Source organism: Mizuhopecten yessoensis, unplaced genomic scaffold (assembly GCF_002113885.1).
Source record: "Mizuhopecten yessoensis strain PY_sf001 unplaced genomic scaffold, ASM211388v2 scaffold9963, whole genome shotgun sequence".
In the NCBI taxonomy this organism is placed as follows: Eukaryota; Metazoa; Mollusca; class Bivalvia; order Pectinida; family Pectinidae; genus Mizuhopecten; species Mizuhopecten yessoensis.
Window position 1 is genome coordinate 188573 of NW_018408310.1, and position 26189 is coordinate 214761.

The 26189-nt window shown below is 34.9% G+C and overlaps 3 protein-coding genes across 4 annotated transcripts in view; all 3 read left to right on the top strand.

Annotated features, from left to right (window-relative positions):
* Positions 1–1990: 1990 nt before the first annotated feature.
* Positions 1991–26189, top strand: part of LOC110459065 (ferric-chelate reductase 1-like) — a 36685-nt gene continuing 12486 nt past the window's right edge. For both annotated transcript variants that reach the window (XM_021511116.1, XM_021511117.1), the window contains exons 1-2: positions 1991–2062; positions 2448–2513. In XM_021511116.1, coding sequence (XP_021366791.1) covers positions 1997–2062; positions 2448–2513 — 132 coding nt within the window. In that variant the 5' untranslated portion in view covers positions 1991–1996. The remainder of the gene's footprint in view (positions 2063–2447; positions 2514–26189) is intronic.
* LOC110459067 lies at positions 5447–12141 on the top strand. Its single transcript, XM_021511119.1, has 6 exons — positions 5447–5661; positions 6004–6051; positions 7715–7918; positions 9561–9653; positions 11114–11270; positions 11675–12141. Exons 2-6 carry the CDS (start codon positions 6004–6006, stop codon positions 11899–11901), a joined length of 729 nt encoding a protein of 242 aa, XP_021366794.1. The 5' UTR covers positions 5447–5661; the 3' UTR covers positions 11902–12141.
* On the top strand, positions 12933–25309 carry LOC110459066 (cell wall protein DAN4-like). The gene is made up of 6 exons (XM_021511118.1): positions 12933–15329; positions 15705–15752; positions 17551–17754; positions 21368–21460; positions 22413–22572; positions 22905–25309. Exons 2-6 carry the CDS (start codon positions 15705–15707, stop codon positions 23318–23320), a joined length of 921 nt encoding a protein of 306 aa, XP_021366793.1. The 5' UTR covers positions 12933–15329; the 3' UTR covers positions 23321–25309.

Below are 26189 nucleotides of genomic sequence, written 5' to 3' on the forward strand. Positions count from 1 at the left end.
AACACAGCGCGCTATGGTGGTCTCCTTAGTAACGTGTATTATATACCAGGTCACATAGTGTACAGCTAACATCCGGTCAACAGCCATGCAGGTCACGACCCCAATAGAGACACCCACGACTTCAGTTAAACCAACCAACACTGCGTTACAATAATAGGGGAACAATACCAGTCCCGAGTGTAAAACAATCGATCGACTTATGATAATCCATACCGAATACATCCATTGTATCAGAAGTAAATTGTATACCAGAATCTTGATCTGTGGGACGATATTTCGACAACGGTAAAGTGTCACAGAGGCAACTGTGTTGATGGTCAGTGAACAAATAGCAACGGTCAGATCTGCAATACTGACCAACGCCCTGACGAGTAAGGCGTCCCCCATCGTAATGCACGGAGCACCTGCTCCAAACAGCGAGTTCAAGTACTGTTCATATGCGTGCATACACTCTCGTGTTACCAAGACATGATACCACTTAGATGATTAAATCACACTATACAAGGATGCTTGACAACACTTCTTGGTTGAAAAATGGTTTCGAGTAATCCCTAGATGGTGGCACAGATTTTTTTATTGCACAACTTGGTTAATTAGTCACTTTATTGTACAATTTTTTGTATTGAACAGAAGCAAAATATTGACCATTATAAAAACAGATCATTCAAATTAAAAAAAAAATTATTGCAATATTTTGGTTCTATTTTAAAAGTCTTCAACTAAATACTTCTGCCCACTGCTACGTCTGATGAAGGAACAGTAAAATGACAGTTCTATCACCATTGGTTACCATAAATGAGGTACATACAGTATTTAGTACAATAATATTGCCAACTGTTATCATCATAAAGACATATTACTTTCTTCACCTTTAATGAGGATGCTGTTACCTACATGAATCCTGATTTTGTCGCAAAAATAATGACTAGGACCTATAATATATTGTGATATGCAAAAGCAAGACGTCCGGTTTAATAATATAATGTATTCTGTGACTTTACTTGGTCATCATTCACAGCTGAAAATCACATTCAAAAAATTATATTTGCAACAGGTTAGATAACACAGATTTTGTTTGAATTAAAAAGAAGACGATAATGTATCATTCCCATTTTGTCCTACATCAATGTTGAATTCTTTGTACAATAATCTGATACATGCTTTTATTATGATATTTTGTTGGAAGGCTAATCGATACCTCGAAGCCTCTTGATGACAGATTTTCGGTTCATTCTCTTTGAATAAAATCTGTCTCCCCTTTTCTTCAGGTATTGTCATCTTGTATGGCTTGTTTTTTTTTTTTTTATATAAAGATGCATATTTTCCAGATGTTTCACCAATGCCACTCAAAGATTGAAATAGGAAATGGTATACTGTTAAATAATATTTCAAAAATAACACCATTGTGCCATAACCTGAGGAGGGAATCTGAACTCAAAGCGGATACAAACACACAACAACAGGAACCGAGCTCGAGGTGACACAAGAACTAATGGACAACATCAAGAACCGGAGGCGACACCTGGTGCACCGGAAGGGTAGGCGTTTTTTTTTTTATCACATTAAGAACTCGTCATATTAAATTTATGTTGTGAATGAGGACCTTTCCTACTGAAAGATGTTTTCCTTATTCTGAAATTTAATAAAAATCAATAATTAGCAATTATGAAAACATCAGATGTAGTTGAGACAGATTTTTTTTTTTTTTCAACTGCGATTTTATCACAATACGTTGGGAAGTTACAATATGTAATAAAACAACAGATTTTTTCTCATATACATATACTAGTAGGACTTCAGGTTACTACGAGACATTAAATGTAGCAAAGGACTAAAATGAAATAACTTTTTAGTATACAAATATTGCTTAACCTATTAATATATAATTCATGTGTGTCGAAGCGTGTGTAAGAATGTGTATCATTCACACTCGAACTCATCTCAGTTATAATCCCGGTTGTAACGGATGCAAGGACGTAGTCCCCGGATGTATCTGATGACACGTTATTTATATACCTCCATTTATGGATGTAAATATAACTTTCAGCAGAACGAAACGAAGGTAAGTGCGTTGACTTTTCAAATAGAAAACAAACTTTAGAATTAAAATGTATTGTTTTATTGTTAATTTTTACTTACTGTGCATGCTTTCTAATGTTTATAAAAGGCGTCCTTTGTAATCAGAAATAGAAATACAATGTGACTGTTTGCTTGCGTTTTAATTTGTATACAGTTATGCATGTTTAAGCAACTAAAAAAAGCTTCATTATACAAATTACTATCTTATAAATGTTGATTTTCTTCTATTTGGAAACTATATGTTTAGGTACAGTGGGTGTACAGGGCTTTCGCTTTGTTTAAAATGTTGCTGGTCGTTGGTATATTTGATTTGTTGGCGGTGATTAGTATTTCATCGGTTGTTAAAGATATTCCTTTCTTATTTTCAGATTCTTATAATTGAGATGTTGACCGTAATTGCTGTACTCAGTTCTGTCCTCGCTTGCCATGCACAGGTAGGTGAATTTCTAACGTAACTAACAAGAATCTTATAATATCACCTACAATGTCATTATGGATGGTTTTCTACATCTTACAGCGATCTGGTCAGTGATACATGTTATTATACCCATTGCAATAAGAACCTAAACGTAAAAGGTTATAACATCGAAATTCAATAACTCTGTTCTGGAAGGACACCAGTCTATAAAAGGAGTACTACCAGTGTGCTTGCACAACTAGACAGATTAAATCAATGGGCAGTAACATAATCACAGAATATTAGTTATACCAAAGGAGATAGGACAACAAAAAACCGACTTCTTAGCAACTGCATTATGGTTTTTGAGACCAGTGGCAAACCTTTTGCATCCACAGCGAAATAAGTGTAATGATTCTTTATTTCCGACTTTCAAAGATATCCCCTTGTAGTATTTTACATGCCCATACACTATTTATATAACATTGATATTCATTTAGTATTTTACATTTAAGATTGTTACAGGTTGGCAGCAAGATAATTGACTTGTAAATGCATTTGTTCAGGTATTAATTGACTTTGTTCTAGCAATATTTCAGACAGGACATCTAGCAAGGGTCCGAGATAAAGGTAGATTTACATCTAGCAAGGGTCCTAGATACAGGTAGATTTACATCTAGCAAGGGTCCCAGATACAGGTAGATTCACATCTAGCAAGGGTCCCAGATACAGGTATATTCACATCTAGCAAGGGTCCCAGATACAGGTATATTCCCATCTAGGAAGGGTCCCAGATACAGGTAGATTCACATATAGCAAGGGTCCCAGATACAGGTATATTTACATCTAGCAAGGGTCCCAGATACAGGTAGATTCACATCTAGCAAGGGTCCCAGAAACAGGTAGATTTACATCTAGCAAGGGTCCCAGATAAGGTAGATTTACATCTAGCAAGGGTCCCAGATACATGTAGATTCACATCTAGCAAGGTTCCCAGATACAGGTAGATTCACATCTAGCAAGGGTCCCAGATACAGGTAGATTTACATCTAGCAAGGGTCCCAGCTACAGGTAGATTAACTTCTAGCAAGCGTCCCAAAATACATTGAAAGAATATATTATATTGTTCAAAAGAAGATTCAACCTATCAGACAAACTCAAGAAATAGTTACTGATTTTAACTTTTTATTACGTGTCATGTAATGACTTATGATTTCAACCGTATAACAAGTACCAGGACATTGACCCCAGTAATACCTGTCATTACCGAAACTGTTACTTAATAGAAAGAAAAACAAATTTGAATTACGAAAAAAACTATCTGCAATCTGTTGACAAAGTGAAAACTTCGCCAACTGGTAACTTGGGTTTTTTATGAGATATGATATACTCATATTGGATTGATTCTTCTTTTTGTATAAAATACACCCCTTAACTGATTTCCTGACTGACCCAGCTGCATTTTGCTTTTATTTGTCCCTATTCATTTAACCTGTTAAAATACTTTAAAGATGAAAATCAAAAATAGATATTCTCCAAACATCTTATATTAACAGTGTGTAAAATCACTGAGGTTTCTATATGAACAACAGTATTTAAACAAAAGCTATTGAATCTATAAGGTCAAACATTTAAATTAACGAGAAATATACATATGGTAATATCTAAAATAGTACACCGGGGTTAAAGTATTGATAGGTTGATGGGTATTATCACTTCAGTATAAGGTAGATTGGGGAAGGTGTCTGTATGTTTACCGAAAATAGCAGGGTAAACTGAGATGTCCAATCAGTTTTCTTACTAATATGCGTTGAGAAAATTATGCTTAAATTGGGACGTTTACCTAGCATACTCTGTCTTCATGTAAAAAGAGTGGTCAGTCTTAAATTTGGAGGCACGGTAGTCTAGTGGTAGGGCGCCGGGTTCGCGATCGAAGGTACGCGGGTTCGAGTCACGGCATGGCACTGTGTTGTATCTTTTAGCAAGATACTTTACTCCGCTTGTTCCAATCTACTCAGCTGTAAATGAGTACGTGGTTGGGCAGTGCTAGAATTGTAGAATGCTAGCTGTGAGTGCCGAAATAGCAGTACCGGGGGGTTGAGAAAGATATTGGCTGGTTGCAAAGGCCCTATCACCACGGATAATAATATGTAAACCGCTTTGAGACGACCTACGAACTAGGTTGTGATAAAGCGGTATATAAGAACCTCTAAATATTATTATTATTATCATTAATTACTGAGCCGGAACATTCCTCTCAATATACCGACCTGGTCGGACAGCTGTGTATACATCCGTCTTAGTAAAGTGTTACAAACGATAGCCTCATAGACACCATTTGAGATAATAACGTCAGGTTAGTAGACAAAAACGTGATGTCAAATGAATACTCAGTTTAATTAGATACATGTTCTCACTTAATTTGTCCTTATGTACATACATCATTTCCTGGTGGGATGTTACTCTTATGTGTATGCAGAGACAGTTGATTGTTATACAGGGATAACTTAATGATGTCTTTATATAATGTCCCTTCAAAAAAAAAATCAAAGCAAAAGGCTATACGTTATGTTACTGGTAACTTTTGTAATTAAAAGATATTATATTTTCTTAAAGTGGTGTCAACGTGATAAGAAAAACTGAAAAGAAAATGTGCATTTCATTAGCTATTCCTTTCCGAAAACATGCTACGCAAGTCTGCCTAAACCTCTAATAAATCTGCAACACTCATCCCGTCATTCTAGCATTATGTGTGTCTGTATGTGTGACATGCGTGATACCAAAAATCTATTATTTATCAATTAAATACACATAGTTTTAACATTTAATTATCAGAAATGCAGTAAATATTTTCAACTTAAAAACAAATGATTTCGACACCAAATAGACTCGAGACCTTTTCCAAACTAAATGCGTCGACTGGCAATATGCAAATCGTATGTAGCTTCAGTTAACTCTTGTATAAATTTAAAGATATTAAAAGTCAACAAAGTCTTCGAATATCTTCTAGTTTTTAAGTTGTATGCTAAAAGCATGTTTATGATTGACGTTGGAAACGGAAATATGAACGGAAGTTTGTCTCACTTCGGAAGCTGCTTTTGTCATAACGGTATTTAAGTGTAGGCTGCTAATCTGTATAATGCAGTGTGTCATATAGCAGCGAAGAGGAAACGTAAAAAGTAAAGGTAGGTATCATACATAAACTTCTAAACATTTATATTACGCTTGACATATTAGCAAAGGAATCTCACTTTAGAGATGCTTGTAAAGTGTTTTTAAACATTTTATTGTCATAATAAATTCAAAATCAAAACAGAATATCATTAATCTGAATATTGTACGGAGGTCGACTTTGAAACGCCCAATTTTTGACAAAGTACCTTGATTGGAAACGTTTCAGGAAGGCAGACAAATTAAATAATCATGGTAAGAGGAATGAAAACTATGAAGTATGTGGATATATTTTTTACGGTAATACGATTAAACGAATTTGCCTGAAAAATTTAATAGTGAAACCTTTGTTGCAGATGTTCCAAGCAACCATCATTGTCGCATTGACGTGTCTTCATCTATCGGTACGTATCAGATGTGTTGTTGTGTTAAAAATATTATATTAAGTCGATAAGTGGGCATCTTTATCATTATCAGGTTTTTGCTAAGGGGTGATTTTTTTCTGTCGAAGAAAACATTTTTCTCATGATTATCATATATAATATTAACAATATATAACAACAAAATATCAACGAAACTGAGTACAGTTATATTCATAACGAAATGCTGAGGCATAGACATAGCTTGAGCTGGTTAAAGTTTTGGTATTTTCTCCATCTCTTGAATGATATAATGTAGTTTAATCAGAAAAAAGGGAATTGTGATCTTTTCGAAAAGATTATAACGAAGGTCATTGCTCTCGTTTAATATGGCAAATATCCAATGATAAAACATGGATAACACACAGGAAGTCATCAACATGATATGCACGTATTTCCGCATACCGACATGCATTGCCATAGAAACCTAGTGTCTCATGTTGTTAATGTGAATACGATTCGGATAGTGTGGATATTTTGTCAATTTGTATTGACTAAACAATCGCGAAAGAAAACAGATACGGATAATATTACACTATAAAATGCAGAATTGAATATGCAAAAAGAAAATGCAAAATACAAAATACGATAAGAAAACGCCAATATTTGCATCTGCAGGCATATCCAATATGTTACCTGGTTCTAAGGACCACATAAGTAACGTTATGACGAGGCGTCTGTTGTCCTTCATCTTTCTGTCTTCAGTCGTTCATTCGAGATTTCCATAATGATACGATTAGTGCTTAGTGCTTTTCATCATCATACGATAAGCGCTTAGTGCTTTCCATCATGATACGATTAGTGTTTAGTGCTTTCCATCATGATACGATTAGTACTTAGTGCTTTCCATCATGATATGACTAGTGCTTAGTGCTTTCCATCATGATGCGATAAGCGCTTAGTGCTTTCCATCATGATACGATTAGCGCTTAGTGCTTTCCATCATTATACGATTAGTGCTTAGTGCTTTCCGTCATGATACGATAAGCGCTTAGTGCTTACATCATGATACGATTAGTGCTTAGTGTTTCCATCATGATACGATTAGCGCTTAGGGCTTTCCATCATGATACGATTAGTGCTTAGTGCTTTCCATCATGATACGATTAGTGCTTAGTGCTTTCCATCATGGTACGATTAGTGCTTAGTGCTTTCCATCATAATACGATTAGTGCTTAGTGCTTTCCATTATGATTAGTGCTTAATTACACGTGGATCATCCCCTGGTGAAGGAAATTTAATGTTGAATAAGGAAACGTATGGCCGTCTGAAGAAGGGTAAAGAGGTGAACACTCCTGAGTGAATGATGTTTTCACCTATTCCGTCTTTGCGTATTGCAGAGTTATCTTCTCTTGGGAGTAGGTATTGATTGTTACGTCATTGGTTTGTGTGAGAAAATTACGTCGTTTTCTCAAAAATTGATTACGTTACTCTCACAAACAAGTGACGTAACAATCAATACCTGCTCCCAAGAGCAGATAACTCTGCATTACGCAAAGACTGAATTAGGCATCGGGGATGCATTAAACAAGACATTGCTGGAAGTATAAATGAAAGGGATGTCTCTCTGAGGGCAATGGGATAGGACGTAAATAAATCCTTTAAAACATTTATCCTTTTAACAGAATTGATGATATTCTAATTGCAGTTGATTTTCGCCGTAATTACTCCCGACCCACAATGTGGAAGTACTAAGGGTTGCTACCCCCCGACCTGTCCCGTAGGTGGATGCAAAGATTTTCACCTTCGCTGGGAGGACGCTGCGGAATACATAAGGTTCAAGATGGTGGCTTCAGTTCCATCAACGGGGAACGTCTGGGCAGCTATAGGCTTCTCAAAGGACAACCAAATGGTAGGTCAGCTTAAGTAGATGGGAAAGGATCATATACAGAAAAGAAAAAGAAAAGAAGATTTTGTTTTGTTCTGTTTAACCGCAGAAAAATGCATCTTTATAGTAGTTCATTGTTAATAACAGAACAGTGTCAATTTGATTTACAATTTTATGACATGAAATGCTATTAAAGTTGGAAATATGTATATGATAGCGTCTGCCTATTATGATATCTATAGTTATGTCTGTCTGTCTGTCTATGATAATGTCTGGCTATGGATTTGTTTGTCTATGATACAGTCTGTCTATGGTACAGTCTGGCTATGGTTTTGTCTGTCTATGGTACAGTCTGGCTATGGTTTTGTCTGTATCTGGTAATGTCTGGCTATGGTTTTGTCCGTATATGGTAATGTGTGGCTATGGTTATATCTTAGGTAACGTTTTTGTTTAGCCATTGTTTTTTCTGTCTATGGTACAGTCTGTCTAAGGTTATGTCTATCTTTTGGTTTGTCTGTCTAAGGTACAGACTGTCTAAGGATATGTCTATCTATTGGTTTGTCTGTCTATGGTACAGTCTCTCTAAGGTTATGTCTATCTTTTTCTTTGTCTGTCTATGGTACAGTCTGTCTAATGTTATGTCTATCTTTTGGTTTGTCTGTCCATGGTACAGTTGGTCTAAGGTTATGTCTATCGTTTTGGTTTGTCTGTCTATGGTACAGTCTGTCTAAGGTTATGTCTTTCTATTGGTTTGTCTGTCTATGGTACACTCTGTCTAAGGTTATGTCTATCTATTGGGTTGTCTGTCTATGGTACAGTCTGTCTAATGTTATGTCTATCTTTTGGTTTGTCTGTCTAAGGTACAGACTGTCTAAGGATATGTCTATCTATTGGTTTGTCTGTCTATGGTACATTCGGTCTAAGGTTATGTCTATCTTTTGGTTTGTCTGTCTATGGTACAGTCGGTCTAAGGGTATGTCTTTCTTTTGGTTTGTCTGTCTATGGGACAGTCTGTCTAAGGTTATGTCTATCTTTTTTGTTTGTCTGCCTATGGTACAGTCTGTCTAAGGTTATGTCTATCTTTTGGTTTGTCTGTCCATGGTACAGTCTGTCTAAGGTTATGTCTATCTTTTTGGTTTGTCTGTCTAAGGTACAGTCTGTACAATATTATGTCTATCTTTTGGTTTGTCTGACTATGGTACAGTCTGTCTAAGGTTTTGTCTTTCTTAGATGACGCTTGTCTTATATTTTGTCTAATAGTGATTTTATATGTCTACGGTAATGTCTGTTGTGGTAACACCAGTCTAATATGTTTTCTATTGATGATATCGTTGAATATGGTAAGGTCTTTCTATGGTAATTTATATCTATGTTTATTTCTATCTATGACTATGTCTATCTATGGTTAGGTCTGTCTATGGTTATTTCTATCTATGATTATGATATCTATGGTAAGGTGCGTCTATGGTTATTTCTATCTATGATTATGTATATCTATGGTTAGGTCTGTCTATGGTAAGGTCTGTCTATGTTTTTTTCTAAATATGGTAACGTCTTTCATAACAGCTTTATTTGGTTATCTTTCTGTAGAGTAGTGTCTGTCTATCATTGTCTGCCTAAGTTAAGTATACATATGGTAACATTTCCAATATCTTTACACTTACAGAAAAACAGTAGTGTGGTGATGTGCAAAGTGGACCCGACGACAGTGGAGATAGGGTATACCGACCCACTCAAAAACTCCTATGCTGCCTTAAAGGTTTATACGTTAAGAACTTGTTGTATTACATTTCTACACAGATGTATCCACCTTATCAATTAGATATTTTCACTTTCTTGAGTTTTGAAAAGTAATGTTATCCAAAATGCATTGCATTGAACACTAACATAATTGGGAATATCTAATAGTTATGCATATTTGAATAAGTGATAGATAGCAAAATAACGACAAGAAGAATGAGCAATTCAAAACAAGAAAAATGGAGTGCATCAGTCAAAATATGTACTTGGTTTTCTAAGATAAGGTTTTTTGCTTCAAGATTGTCGAAGCACTGACAATCACCGATAAACTTGAAGATGAAACAGGACAAGATTTGCTTTATGTGATATCACGGTTATGTTAGCTCTGTGCGAATTTATCATAGAGTATGTACAGTAGGCGAACGAAGTTTTTATTCAATGAAAACAAAAGTGTCAAGAGAACAGTAATTCTAAGTCAAAATCGATGACATCAGGGCGAATTGAACCCGACATGTATTGATATGCTAAATGTATGCAATGAAAATATTTTCAAAGACTCGTGACAAAGAAACCACACGTCACCATTTTGATCACAAATTCATCAAAATTCCTATTGCACAAGGAAACAGAATATTTCCAAATCAAATAATGACGGCGACCATAAAACCTGGCCTAAATCTCCTCAAGCTGTAGCTCTCGCACCCTGTTGTAAGTAGGTCAGTAAGCAATCGATAAATTACTATCAAGAATGAGAAAGTATGCGTTCGAAAATTATTCAGCAGTACTTAGAATGGTGGTGGTGCCTTACAATAATCAGTACCAAAAAGCTTATTTCTTGAAGTCGTGAAGTACTCAATCGAAAAGTCAATCCGAAACGGAAAGACACCAAATCAAAGGAAAGGCGAAACAAAAAAAGATACGCGTTTTTCTGCACCATATGTGTTAAAACCTTAAGTGAAACAAATCGGTCACTAGCAATCTAAGAAACTGTAAATAATCATAATAGCCCCGGCCGTTACATAGTTAGAAGTAAGGCAATGGTTACGAGCGTAATATTTCCTCAGCAAAGGTTGATAGCCTCCACAGTAGAAAAATGTGGCCATGTTGTCAATCTGTCATAAGGATACATTCATCCACAACATTATGATAATGAGGACAGGTCGAGTTATCTCCCATGTGGCGTACATCATAGATGTCACCACATTTATATTCAGTTTCTGATTAGATAATCTGGTGAAAGGAAATGTGACATGCAAACCCAATGAGCTAGGGAGGCTGGTATTTTACTACTTAGAAAGAGCAAAAGGGGGGGGGGGGGGCATTCTGTTTTAAGCAAACGAAACGTACATTACGTCGCATATAAGTAGCAAACGAAACGTACCTTAACAACACTGTTTCAAAATGATCGGTGTTTGAAGAGAAGTTATCGACATTTGGCGCATATAAATAGCATAAATTGAAGTACATTTGTTGTTGCAGACTGTATCCACCCTAACCAATGTGTCAGTAGCCCGTAACGGATCCTATATGACGTGTACATTCGCTCGGATCAAGAAACCAACGGAGTTCCCGACTCAGATATTTGCTCTAAACCAAACCGATCTATATCTTCTGAATGCACATGGACCACTTATAGGTGATAACTTATGAAGAGGAATTGATAAATAAATGCAAATTTAGAAACATCATATTTCAAATTTCTTTAGTTTAAACAAAACTTTTTAGTTTGAAATTTGACATTAATTTGTAAACACGAAATCGAGCTAGGAAACATATTTTTTTTATTTGATTCATCGCCTAAAATGTGACATAAAAATTACTTGCTCGTGGTATGTTTTCTATTTTACTGGAGCTATATTAGTATTATTGAAAATCAAAAAAAAGTAATTTGTGATTTTTATCAATTTAACTGGTTATATTGTCTCTGTTAATAATACTATGATTTTGTAATGGTGTCATTTCCAATCAAATGTTAATTAAAATAATGTCTGATGTTGATGCGTATGATATCTAATATACTTATTTATTTTTTATTTCAAGACGGCATACCTGGCTATCACAACGCAATCAGGCAAGCAAGCGCGAGCACCCTGTCGTTCGTAAATATGACCGACACTACTCCAATTTTGCCAACAACTGACGCCCCTCCTACCAGCACTCAGATGGCAACTCCTAGCACCACTCCTGCTAATACTGCTACACCCCTGAAAATCACTATTTCGTCCATGTTCCTTACATGTTTGGCAGTGGTCGTCACACTCCTGTAAAGAGAATAGAACTGGTTTCTATACAAACAGCTTTTAAATCCAGTGTATCTTGGTCAAATTGAAACGTTTCATTAGTATAAAGTTATCTATAAATTCTAACGATGAAGTTCGTCAAATACCAAGGAAAAGATGTCTGGAGCAAAATAAGTCTTTCCTCTATTTCTGATTAAGAAATATAATGCATTTAACTATTCCGTCTTTTTGTATTGCAGAGTTATCTGCTCTTGTGAGCAGGTATTGATTGTGACGTCATTTGTTTGTGAGAGGATAACGTCATCAAATTTTGAGAAAACGACGTAATTTTCTCATACAAACCAATGAGGTAACAATCAATACCTGCTCACAAGAGAAGATAACTCTGCAATACGCAAAGACGAAATACAAAGTATTTTCTACTGTCATCTAGTACTCTTTCGCACAGTTTACAAAGCGTTGCTAGATAATACAATGTCTCGATACTGAGCATGAAAGACATGCAGTATGTTATTTAAGGAATGATTTTTATTTTTTCAACATTTATGAGGTCATAACAACAATGGGTTTATGGACATATTGAATGAATCGCGTTAGCGATTCATGTAAAATATGTCCAAAAACCCATTGTTGTTATGACCTCATAAATGTTGAAAAAATAAATATCATTCCTTATATTTACATTGACGAATCCTTTCAGTGGATCGATATAACAACGAATAAAACAAATAAACAGGGTTTGTTCCTGCTTATACACGGGTGCAACGCAGTGGCGAGAACAGTGTTTTTTCGCGGGGAAATGTGACACTATCGTGAGAGATCTTAGCAACCGTCAACAACAATAACACAACAAAATGTAGTTCCATATTCAATGTTTATTTGTAGCACAGGACACGTGAATACGTGGATATTTCACAAAGCACAGTTCAATAATATTTTAAGATGTAAGAATTAAGCATCTAGGTCGGTCGTTCCGAGTGAGTAGTTTTTGTAGTGTATTACTACGCAGTGTGATCAGGTTACTATCAGTTCCCACGTGCTGAGATTCTATGAACACCTGTGTTATGCATTTATGAATGTAATTTTTGTCAATGGGTCTAAGCATACAGAATGTAAATATATACACATGTAAAGCAAATACAGAGGTTATTGGTATCACACGGATGGCCGATATATGTAATATATCTTTTTATATTCAGATGAACACTTTTTCATTAAGACAATAAGCTATTTCAGAATGGATAAACATAATAATTTCCAAAACTTATAAACAGATAATAACCATCATTCATTAATCTTAGCGTACGCATCTAGTTAAAAAAAAATAAAAAAAAAATTTTGTTAAGGCTTATTTTAATTGTATGTACATTATATCTATACATGTATAATTTAACAAGATAGTTGTATTTAAAGATAATTTCGTATTGATTTTTTCAGCCTTGTTTACGTTAGTATGCATTGCTTATTAACAGTATGATATAAGTGAACATTATCATTGTGCTTTGACACGGTAAAAAAATCCCGCGCGACACCAGGTTTCTTTTTGTGATATAGGATCTGGTATTTCATCAAGAGGGGTGAGAGGTTGTCAGGTATTAGAAGGTGAGGGGCATCTAAATACTATAAGCCCAAATAAAATTTGGACTGAAATACCTCCTATATTCCTGGACCGATCGTTTGGGGTTTTCGTTCTCTGTTTTTAGGGAATTTCTGGGGATTTAAAAGCCAGGACACAGGGACAATCTCCGAAAGAACTTCATATGTTTCCAATAGAGAATAATTTCCGTTCACACTTTTCCTTTTAACACGACAGCATTAAAAGACACATCATTCTGTTTTGTTAATTAATCATCTACGTGTCATTGATATATCTTAGTACGTATCTGGTAAAGTATATAAATCATATTAAGGGGCGTACATGTGTGACATTTATCAATATGCATTCGTTGAGAATATACGTCACACTAAGGGGGTACATGTATGATAGCCATGAGTATGTATTAAGGGGAGTATTTATATCATAGTTAAGAGATATGTGTTTTTGAAAGTATTCAAAAGTTTTACTTCAAATGTTGCATTTTGACACAGTATTAGCAGTGAAAAATTACTTAGTTCAACTTTCAAAATTTTAAATATCAATATTTTAAAGACTACTTTGTTTTTTGTTCTCCTTCAACAGCAAAGATAATGGGTTTTTTTATGTGAAAATCCTTTGAAATACATGTTCACATTACAAAAAGACTACATTTATAGACAAATGTGTACCTCATTTCAGCTCGCATGTGCAAGAGACGGTGTCCAAAATTAGAGTAGGCGAATATGAAAGCATTTGATTGTTCAATTTTACAAATGTTAGAGAAGTATAATATATTGTATACCTATTTACTCATTCCAGTTTGTCGTCAATACTAAATGCCCAATAAGAGCCATTCCTTGTGAAATAACGTCCTTTTTTTAATCTTCGAAAAAGCATGAGACATGGCGGTTATAAAAACTGCCAAGATTATTACAATTATGGTAAATATTTAATAACAAGTTTGTCTGTATGTTTGACATGTCACATCCCATCCTCACGTGATGAAAATCTACATCAACATGCTCCCTAGGGAGTTGAGAAAGATATTGGCTGGTTGCAAAGGCCCTATAACCACGGATAATAATTTGTGAACCGCCTTGAGAAGACCTCCGAACTAGGTTGTGAGAAAGCGGTATATAAGAACCTCGAATTATTATTATAAACAGCACATCAACTTACCGAAAAGAAAACTGAAACTGAGTGAAACATTTAGAAACGAGTGCTTAAATAGAACCTAACTATAATCCCATTTTATGAAAATGCCATAAGAAGAAAGCAATAAATAATATACAAGATAACATGCATTTCATTAGCTTTTCGTTTCCTAGATAATGCTCCTCGATTCTGCCTCAACCTCAAAACCTCATACAATTTTGCTTCGCCTGTCCCGTCATTCTGACCCTTTGTTTGTCTGTAGGTATGCACAATGTATGTTATGGTTTTATTAAAATGTGTGATGTAAAACAAATGCTCTCTTCTGTTATCAATTAAGTACACAACGATTGAATATACAGACTGGATGTTAATATTTTCAAGCTAACAATGAGTTCAACATCAAAAGGACTCTCTGGATTTGTTTGCAAAACTGAATGCGACAAACTTACAACTACAACGTGCAAATCAATCTTAGATTCATTGTTCATGCTTGTGTTTATTTGAGTCTGACAGTGTCTTGAGTTTCTATAGATTTACAGTCATAGTTTAAGTTGTACTTTTAAAAAAAAAACATTTATATGATTGACGTTGGAAACGGAAATTTGAAAGGAAGTTTGTCTCATTTCGGAAGCTGCTTTTGTCATAACGGTATTAAAGTGTAGGCTGCTGATCTGTCTAATTCAGTGTATCACATGGCGGCGAAGAAGGAACGTAAATAGTGAAGGCAAGTACCCTCCTGAACCATTTATTGAATGAATAATACATTTTCGACATGTAAGCTAAAACAATGTTTTTCAACTTATTTAGTAAGCTATTTATTCAATTTCTACTGTGATAATGAATGAAATACAAAGGCAATTTTTAAGTTAAATATTGTACAAGATGCCGACTTTGATATGCCCCGTGCTGTATCATGTACATCTGTTGAATCGGGTCCGCTTTTCTGAAACGCTTTAAAAAGGCAAATTATATTATTTTGGTAGACAAAAGGAAAAAAATCGTTTGAACTATAAAGATTTTTTTTATTGTAATACGATTAGACAAATTAAGCTGTTTTCGATTTGACAAATTTAAACTTACTCATTTCAGTTTGTTTCAGATGTTACAAACAGCGATCATCGCCACATTCGTCTTCATTCAAATATCGGTACGTATACTTTTAAAGAAAACAGCTTTTCAATGTCATAACAAAACATATTATACATGTAATAACAATTATAAGGATTATAACACGAAGATATAACAGAAAGAAGTAAGAACTTAATTGAGACGGCTATAATCACAATGAAAAGGTCGAGGCATGGAATGAACACCCTGAATACAACGTGCTGTTGTGGTAGTTTTTGGTATTTCCTCGAGCTGTGGAATGATAACATATAGTTTTAACTAAGAATTAAATCTGCCATCACCATCTCTTAATAAGATATATCTAAAGAGATAAATGCTCGCGTAAAAAATGGCATATATCCAATGATGAAATGCCGATGAAGACAGGAAACCGTCACAAATTATGTATATAAATTACTGTGTACCGACATAACTGTCATTTATATCTCGCGTATAATTCGATAAAATAAAAGAGGTTCGCAATGGTTTGTTAATTTGTATTTAGAAAAACATTGAGAAAGAAAGTAAATAAATTGATAAGCTATGACATTCTTAATCCGAAATTGAGAATTCGAAAATTTCCTGACAAGTTTGAAGAGTCAAAACACGAATATCTTTTCAAAATCACAAACATTTCTATTTTTAATTCACCTGGCGAACTTGTTTTCATGGGACAGCGTTCGTTTGTCTACATTTGTTCGTTGGTTGTCAATGTTTCTTTTTAAAAAGGTATTTCGACTTAATTTAAGAGATGTTGGTTTTGACCCTAATCTTAGTGGAGCATCCCTGGGCCATGATTATTGCATATATTATCAATGAAAGTTCTCTTTGAGATGGGATAAGCATTTTGACGTATTCCTGCTTTGGGTAATGTCGATTTATCTTTCTGTTTTCACGAAAATCTGGAATTTTATTGTTTTTAAAAGAAGCAAAAAAGAAAAAGAAAAAGAAACAAACACGCTTAAGTACCGATGATGAAGATTTGTTCTAATTCAACATGAAACATTCCTGAACCAAGGGATTTCAATATTCAGAGAAGTAAAGGGTGTTTCTATAATGGGGATACACTTCTAAAATATCGGGATGGGAATTTGGCTTTATTTGGCATTGGTGGTTTCCCTTAAAAATAGGAGAAATTAGGATATAACCATAACACTTCTCCCTAAGAGTAGCTGAAGGGGTTATCACGCAAAACAGTCGATGAAGGCGCTATATTGTTGAAAAATTAATGGGGATGCTCTCTATAAGAAAAGAGGGTCCGGTCCGTGAGTAAATTTGTCAAAAAACTTAACTTCTTTTCATTTAGCGAACACTTTCAAAGATTTATCAAACTTGAGGGACTAACATTTTTTTGTAATATTTCGGACTGATGTGTCATCCTGCTGGGGTAGCTAACACTAATGTGGTGTCCCTGTGTTCTGCAGGACAGAATTGATTTTACAAACACACCAAAAAGTTACTTTATCGAACTTCAAAATACATGTATAACGGCTAATTCTTATAAGTGGATCAATATATAGGTACTATTGTGTTGTCTAGCAGTAGCGGTGGTAGTTTCAAGTAAGCATGTATTGTGTTTATGTTTATTTAGAATCTGATGTGCCTATCAATAATCAATCACTTCGACATCAAGCGCATTAAATATTGTGTGATTTCATTTCAGTTTTTGTTTGTTTTCAATTTTGAAGCACCATTTAGTTGATTTAATGTAAATAATTGAAGACATATACAACGGGAATTTAACTTGAATTTGATCACATAATGAAGAAAATTATATTATATGCATTTATTGACCATATATATTAAATATAACAACTAAGAAGATACTCTAATTCCAGTTGACTTGTGCTGTAATTACGTCCGATCCTGAATGCGGTAAAACAAAGGGGTGTTACCCCTCCATCTGTCCCGTAGGTGGATGTCAAGAATTTCACTTAAGCTGGGAGGACGCTGGGGAATACCTAAGGTTCAAGATGATAGTTGAAGTTCCAGCAGATGAGGTTGTATGGGCAGCAATAGGTTTCTCAAAGGACAACAGAATGGTAGGTCTGCTCAAATAGACGGGGAGACAGAGTGACAGGGATAAGGCAGAAAGACAATTAACAAAAACACTGACAAAAAGGCGTCTTAAAAAATGTTTTACAGGCGATTTTATAATACATTGTTGTTATCCGTTGGACCGACGACAAGGTCTTCAAGTTAAATTTTAATCTGTATGAGATAAATATCTATAAATGGATGTGTCTATCTATGGTAACGATTATCTATGGTTATTTCCATTCACAGTAACGTTCGTCAATGGTTATGCTTATCGAACACTTGTATGTGGTTATGTCTTTTTATGGTAATGCATGTTTTCTTTGATAATGTTTTTCTATTGTACTTGTCTTTTTGTCAATCTATAGTAACACTCGTTTATAGTAACGTCAATCTATGGTTACACTCGTTTATTGTAACGTCAATCTATGGTTACACTCATTTATTGTAACGTCAATCTATGGTTACACTTGTTTACGGTAACATCAATCTATGGTTACACTTGTCTATGGATATGTCATTATATGGTTACACTCGTTTATTGTAACGTCGATATATGGTAACACTTGTTTACGGTAATATCAATCTATGGTTATACTTGTCTATGGATATGTCAATCTATGGTTACACTTGTCTATGAATATGTCAATATATGGTTACACTCGTTTATTGTAACGTCAATCTATGGTTACACTTGTTTACTGTAACATCAATCTATGGTTACACTTGTCTATTGATACGTCAATCTATGGTTACACTTGTCTATTGATACGTCAATCTATGGTTACACTTGTCTATGGATACGTCCATATATGGTTACACTTGACTATGGATACGTCAATATATGGTTACACTTTTCTATGGATACGTCAATCTATGGTTACACTTGTCTATGGATATGTCATTATATGGTTACACTCGTTTATTGTAACGTCAATATATGGTAACACTTGTTTACTGTAACATCAATCTATGGTTACACTTGTCTATTGATACGTCAATCTATGGTTACACTTGTCTATGGATATGTCAATAGATGGTTACACTCGTTTATTGTAACGTCAATATATGGGAACACTTGTTTACGGTAACATCAATCTATGGTTATACTTGTCTATGGATATGTCAATCTGTGGTTACACTTGTCTATGGATACGTCAATCTATGGTCACACTTGTCTATGGATATGTCAATATATGGTTACACTCGTTGATTGTAACGTCAATATATGGTAACACTTGTTTACGGTAACATCAATCTATGGTTATACTTGTCTATGGATATGTCAATCTGTGGTTACACTTGTCTATGGATACGTCAATATATGGTTACACTTGTCTATGGATACGTCAATCTATGGTTACACTTGTCTATGGATATGTCAATATATGGTTACACTCGTTTATTGTAACGTCAATATATGGTAACACTTGTTTACGGTAACATCAATCTATGGTTACACTTGTCTATGGATACGTCAATCTATGGTAACACCTGTCTATGGTAAACATCTTTCTTTGATAATGCATGTCTATGGTAACGTCTTTATATGGAAACATTTGTCTATAGTTACGTCTATCTATGATAACGCATGTTTATGGTTACCTGTCCATATGGTAACATATATCTGTTTTAACGTCTTCCTATGGTAATGCATGTCTATAATTACGTCTACCTATATGATTACACCTTTCGATGGTTACGTCTTTCTATGGTAACAACTGTCAGTGGTAACGTCTATATATGGTAACGCATGTTTATGGTAACGTCTATATATGGTAACGCATGCTTACAGTAACGTCTATATATGGTAACGCCTGTCTATGATTACGTCTATCTATGGTAACGCCTGTCTCTAGTGACGTCTATTTATTGTAACGCCTGCCAATGATTGCATCTATCTATAATGAGGTTTGCTTATGATCGCGTCTATCTGTGGTAACGCCTGTCTATGATAATGTCTATCTGTGGACACGCCTGTCTATGATAATGTCTATCTGTGGTAACGCCTGTCTATGATAATGTCTATCTATGGTAACGCCTGTCTATGCTTACGTCTATCTGTGGTAACGCCTGTCTATAGTGACGTTTATCTATAGTAACGCCTGTCTCTAGTGACGTCTATTTATTGTAACGTCTACCAATGATTGCATCTATCTATAATAACGTTTGTTTATGATCGCGTCTATCTGTGGTAACGCCTGTCTATAGTGACGTTTATCTATAGTAACGCCTGTCTCTAGTGACGTCTATTTATTGTAACGTCTTCCAATGATTGCATCTTTCTATAATAACGTTTGCTTATGATCGCGTCTGTCTGTGGTAACGCCTGTCTATGATAATGTCTATCTATGGTAACGCCTGTCTATGATTACGTCTATCTATGGTAACGCCTGTCTATAGTGACGTCTATCTATGGTAAAGCCTTCTAAAGTGACGTCTATCTATGATTGCGTCTATCTACGGTAACGCCTGTCTATAGTGAAGTCTATATATTGTAACGCCTGTCTATGATTACGTTTATCTATGGTAACGCCTGTCTATGGTTACGTCTATCTATGATTACGTCTATCTATGGTAACGCCTGTCTATAGTGAAGTCTATATATTGTAACGCCTGTCTATGATTACGTCTATCTATGGTAACGCCTATCTATAGTGACATCTATCTATGATTGCGTCTATCTATGGTAACGCCTATCTATAGTGACGTTTATCTATGGTAACGCCTGTCTATAGTGACGTCTATATATTGTAACGCCTGTCTATGATTACGTCTATCTATGGTAACGCCTATCTATAGTGACNTATTGTAACGCCTGCCAATGATTACATCTATCTATAATAACGCTTGTTTATGATTACGTCTATCTATGGTAACGCCTGTCTATGATAATGTCTATCTGTGGTAACGCCTGTCTATGATAATGTCTATCTATGGTAACGCCTGTCTATGATTACGTCTATCTATGGTAACGCCTGTCTATGATTACGTCTATCTATGGTAACGCCTGTCTATAGTGACGTCTATATATTGTAACGCCTGCCAATGATTGCATCTATCTATAATAACGTTTGTCTATGATTGCGTATATCTATGGTTACATCTGTGTATGGTTACAAGTGTGTATGAAACTTCTATCTACTCTTACAACTGTGTATGGTTACTTCTATCTATGGTTACATCTGTGTATGGGTACTTTTATCTATGGTTACAACTGTGTATGGCTACTTCTATGGTTACAATTGTGTATGGTTACTTCTATCTATGGTTACAACTGTGTATGGTTACTACTACATGTATCTATGGTTACAACTGTGTATGGTAACTTCTATCTATGGTTACATATGTGAATGTTTACTTCTATTTATGGTTACAACTGTTTATGGTTACTTCTTTCTATGGTTACTTCTTTATATGGCTACTTCTATCTATGGTTAAAACTGTGTATGGTTACTTCTATCTGTGGTTACATCTGTGTATGGTTACTTCTAATTGTGGTAACACATGTCGATGATTACGTCATATGTGGTAATGCTTGTGCCTTTTGAAGGTTTTTTCTGCACATGGTTGTCTTTGATTCGTATTTCTATGGCAACATATTTTTTATACTCGTAGAGAGACACCAGTGTGGTAATGTGCAAATCGGACACGATGACAGCCGAAATAGGGCATAATGATCCTTCACGATTCTTCTATGCTCCTTTAAGGGTATGTGCTTCAAGAACTGTTTATCATATACTGTACTGAATATGAAAAGTGATGATAATCTTTGAATCTTTTAAGCTCTTTAATTAAGTAATTTTATTACTTTAAATTTTTTAGAGAAGATCTGATTGATTCCAAATTACATTATGATTATAGTGGTTTATTAAGAAACCATATTGTCCCGTCAGTTAAGCATGAGGTAAAGGGGAAAGTCCAAAGTTCTGATAAAAGAGGCTTTCTTTAGGAAAAGGTGTTTAAGATCGATCATAGGATATTTTAAGCAACTGTTAATAAGTATTGATCCAATAAAACCCTGGTCATTTAATAGTCAAAATTCAGGCAATGATTACGATCGTTATATTTTATTAGCAAAGATTCAAACTTCTCTCGGAAAAAGTCCATGCCAATATCATATCGGTCACAAGGACAAATAGTATAGCAATCACAAGGACAAATATTATATTGGTCACAAGGACAAATAGTATATCGGTCACAAGGACAAATAGTATATCGGTCACAAGGACAAATAGTATATCGGTCACAAGGTCAAATATTACATCGGTCACAATGCCAAATATTATTTCGGTCACAAGGACAAATAGTATACGGTCACAAGAACAAATAGTCTATCGGTCACAAGGACAAATAGTATATCGGTCACGATGACAAATAGTATCTCGGTCACAAGGACAAATCTATATATAACTTACTGTTTTGTAAAACATGCAATAATGACGTAAATGAACTGAAACATGTTTACTCGACTAGCAAGGGAGGACGGCAAGTAATTCCAGAGATAATAGAAAAATGTGGTCAACACTCTTCTCAGCAAACATGAGCGTATGACGGTGAAACCTTTCAAAATAATCTTTGTCCGACAAGAAGCCATCGATGTTTCTGACGTTTGTGCAATGTACCTATTTAAACTAATTTTTACTTGTCTTCTTTTTTGCAGACTGTATCAAGCCTACAGGATGTGTCTGTTTCCCGAACCGTAATGTATATGACGTGTATGTTCTCCCGAATTAAGATACCAAGGGAATTCCCAGCACATATATTTGCCTTAAACCGACCCGACCTATATCTTCTGAATGCTCGTGGCCCGATTGCCAAAGGTAAATTTTAAGTAAAAACGAATAGATAGATATTTCAGATATATCTAATTTAAGGAAAACTTAAAAAAAACTAGTTTACTAATATATATCAATATAAGTAAACACATTGTATTGCATTCTGCATGATTTATATTTGTAATTGTAATTAGTTACCCTAAAAAGTCATAGAAATTGAAAAAAATACTTGAAGTTATAAGTTTATTGTATTTTAAAAAGAAATTGTTTTTTTTGCAAGGTAATTTGTAATCTAATTAATTATATTGTCATGTAATTGAACTCATGACTTGTTATGATAATGTGCGATTCTTACGTAGTTATTCTTCATTTTGTAGGAGGCATGCCTAATCCCCACACAAGCAGACAAGCAAGCGCGAGCCCTGTGTCATTCATGATTATAGGCCAGGAGGATACCACTACCACTACAACCACCAGAAGTCGTTCTACCACTAACACTACCACTACCACTACCACCACTAGAAGTCGCACTACCACTGCAACTACCATAATTGCGTCACCAACTACCAAAGATTCTACTATCACTACCTCCTCTGCGTCACCAACCACTAAACTCCCCCCTTCCACCTCTATCGACACACCTGCCAACACCCCTACCAGCACTTCTATCTCAACCCGTCGCATTTCTCCTACGGCCGAGCCCGTCAGCACTGCTATGCCAATCATAAATACTGTTTCGTCAATGATGCTGACATGTTTGTCAGTTGTCGTTGTACTAATTTTGATGACATAGAACGGGTTTAAATTCAGGTTTAACGCCTAAATGTTACCAAACAACATGTTGTTTCATTGTGTATTGTGTTCCATGGAAACGAATCCTAATTTAGGTTATTCCATAAATCAAAAACCTCGATCTATGAAATTCAACAAACACACAGGAAAAAGCCGTGAACACCGGTTTGTCAGGTGGTTTCAATATGCAGTTTTCCCCTATCTCTCTCTGATACAGATTGTAATACAGGTATACAGATGTAAGTCAATGCTCTTTCACAAAATTTACACAAAGTTGTGAGATAGGACCTGCAGATACATTATTTTAAATACTCGCATTTTTAAATGTTCGTTTCCGCTTCTCTGTGATTTTACGAAACTGCGCTCAGAGGTTACCAAATGCGATGTTGACCTGCAACTCCTTAACAATTACGCGAAAAGACGCAATACAATCCGTTGTTGATCTCCACTAAAATAGTAACAGGGGATCATGTCTATGGCGAATCATATTTTGACCAATCAGAAAACAAAACTGGCAATCACCGAGTAGTAAACAATGACAGGCAGCAATACGCAGACGTCCGATTATCGGGAGGCATTACGATTCCCTCGAATAGATCATAATTACCCGATTCTAAATTCCCTTAATGCCATCGAATTTGCCTAAAACTTTATCCAGAAAACGTAGCAGAGAGAGGCCAACTAACAAAAACAAAGTCTTGACATAGGTTAACACGAGAACTTGCTGGCCATCGATATATGACATTTGTTGGTTTCATTGAATATTGCCTTTCTTGGGCAAACGAATACCGTTTTTAACCTAAAAACGGCCACAATTGTGTTATGTTAAAAAGACTTGTTAGATTTCGTACAAATAAAATATATATATCAAATATACTCATGTACAGATTAACAAATTAATGTAAGACAACAGGAAACCACATCATGGTACATAAACAGATAATAGACATCATTCAATGATTTATTTAGCATTTCTATGTGAAAAAGATAATTTTTCAGTTATTATACTTGTATTCATGTTTTATTTGTATACGTATACACTGATGAGCAGTTCCATGATGTTTTGAAACGCCTAACGTCACTGTACCTAAATCGGGACACTTTTTAGATAAATATCGATGTTCTTTTAACCGTACTATCAGTTCCAAAAATATTTGTTCATTTTTCATATATAGATATGCTATCCACTTTTCATTTCTATTACAAGTTGATATTTCGGGCGCGTGGTTCTATAAATAAAACGCGAAGTACCAACAGGGTTACGTATACGTATGCCATTTATTTGGGGATACACGATCAATATTAGCAGAAAAGAAGACATATTTAAAAAGAGTTTAGATTCAAACAGGGTCATGATTAAATTTCTTCTCCAAACTAGCAGTAGTTTTGATAAAATAGACTTTGGAATTGATTTCCAAATAAATAGCGTCGCACGACACGTAAATCGGGAAGGTTTTGTTTTGGTCATTATTCTTACCTTTAAATTGTCCATTTAACGATAATCAGCAACCAATAAAGCTTACATACAGTTAAATTGTCATAAAAGTGTTATGGAATGAAAACTATATGCATAAAAGTACTTCTTTGAATTGAATGATAGTTCCTTGGGCCGTTTTCCCATAAGTGACCCGTTTTGGTAACTGTGCCGATTTGGGTACAGTGACGGTAAGATTCTAACCCAGAAAGGACGTAAGGTTGGCAGGGATACCTGGTAAATGTATGTGTATAGGGTTCTAGGTTTTAGCATGAAATGACAGCACCATAAGTCTGTAGTTATTTTTTTATTTTTGTTACTGGTGTTGTATTTCTATATGGAAATTTTAGAAAGGGACATTGGAGCGTTGTCTATCTTTTGAATAGAGAAAAACTGCCGAAAATCACAGGAGCCAATATTCATGTTACTATCTATTCTCTCTTGTTAAAATATTTCATTCTTTTGTAGGTGAATTATTTAGTCATTAGATTCTATTGATGTTACTTACTAATTGAAATAAACAACATTAAATATTTCGCAAATTGTTGAATTTATTATTTGGTACTAAGATAATATAAGAAATACACTTCTATTGGCATCAAAAATTGCAAATATTGTATGTGTTTCACTATTTCCTATTTTCGATTAACAGCAAATATTCATTTGCGTAATATGCTGCACGGTGATATTAAGCGAAATTTACGTTAACATGATAAATACTGCTTCACTAGTCAATGCTAAGTAAATTTGGAGCTCTTTCGAATACGATTCAAGCTTGTTTTATCGTATCTGTGACATTGAAACTATTACATGTATACACATTTCCCCTTATTCAGTTACTCTTTGTGAGGTTGAGCAATGGGCGAATTCAACAAAGGTCGAACCCCAATAAAAAGGCAGGACATTTTGAACTCATAAGATATAACATATTATATAAAATCATATTTTTGGAGTATGCATTAAGGTCATGGTCCATGCGCATTAAGATCATGGTCCAAGTGCATTAAGATCATGGTCCAGGTGCATTAAGGTCATGGTCCAGGTCATCAATCAAGTGATTCATATAAGGTAATAAAAACCCGTCTCATTCTTGTTATTGTAAAAGATATGATGGTAATATTTAGTTTTTCAAAGTTTAAACAAACGCACCACGGCGTCAACTAGCAAAAACAAAATAGGAAGTCTAAATAAATTTGAAAGGAAACCAGTATGGAACAGAGAAAGAATCATACAAAACTAAAGGAAAGATAGCATACAACCGGTTAAATAGTTTTAAAAACAAAGCACACACAACTATCAAAAACATAATGATACTAACAAGCACTGTGGTAGTGAACTTACTGTGACATGTATTAGTATACGTCCCATATGTTGATAGGTTTGTGCGAACAAAATT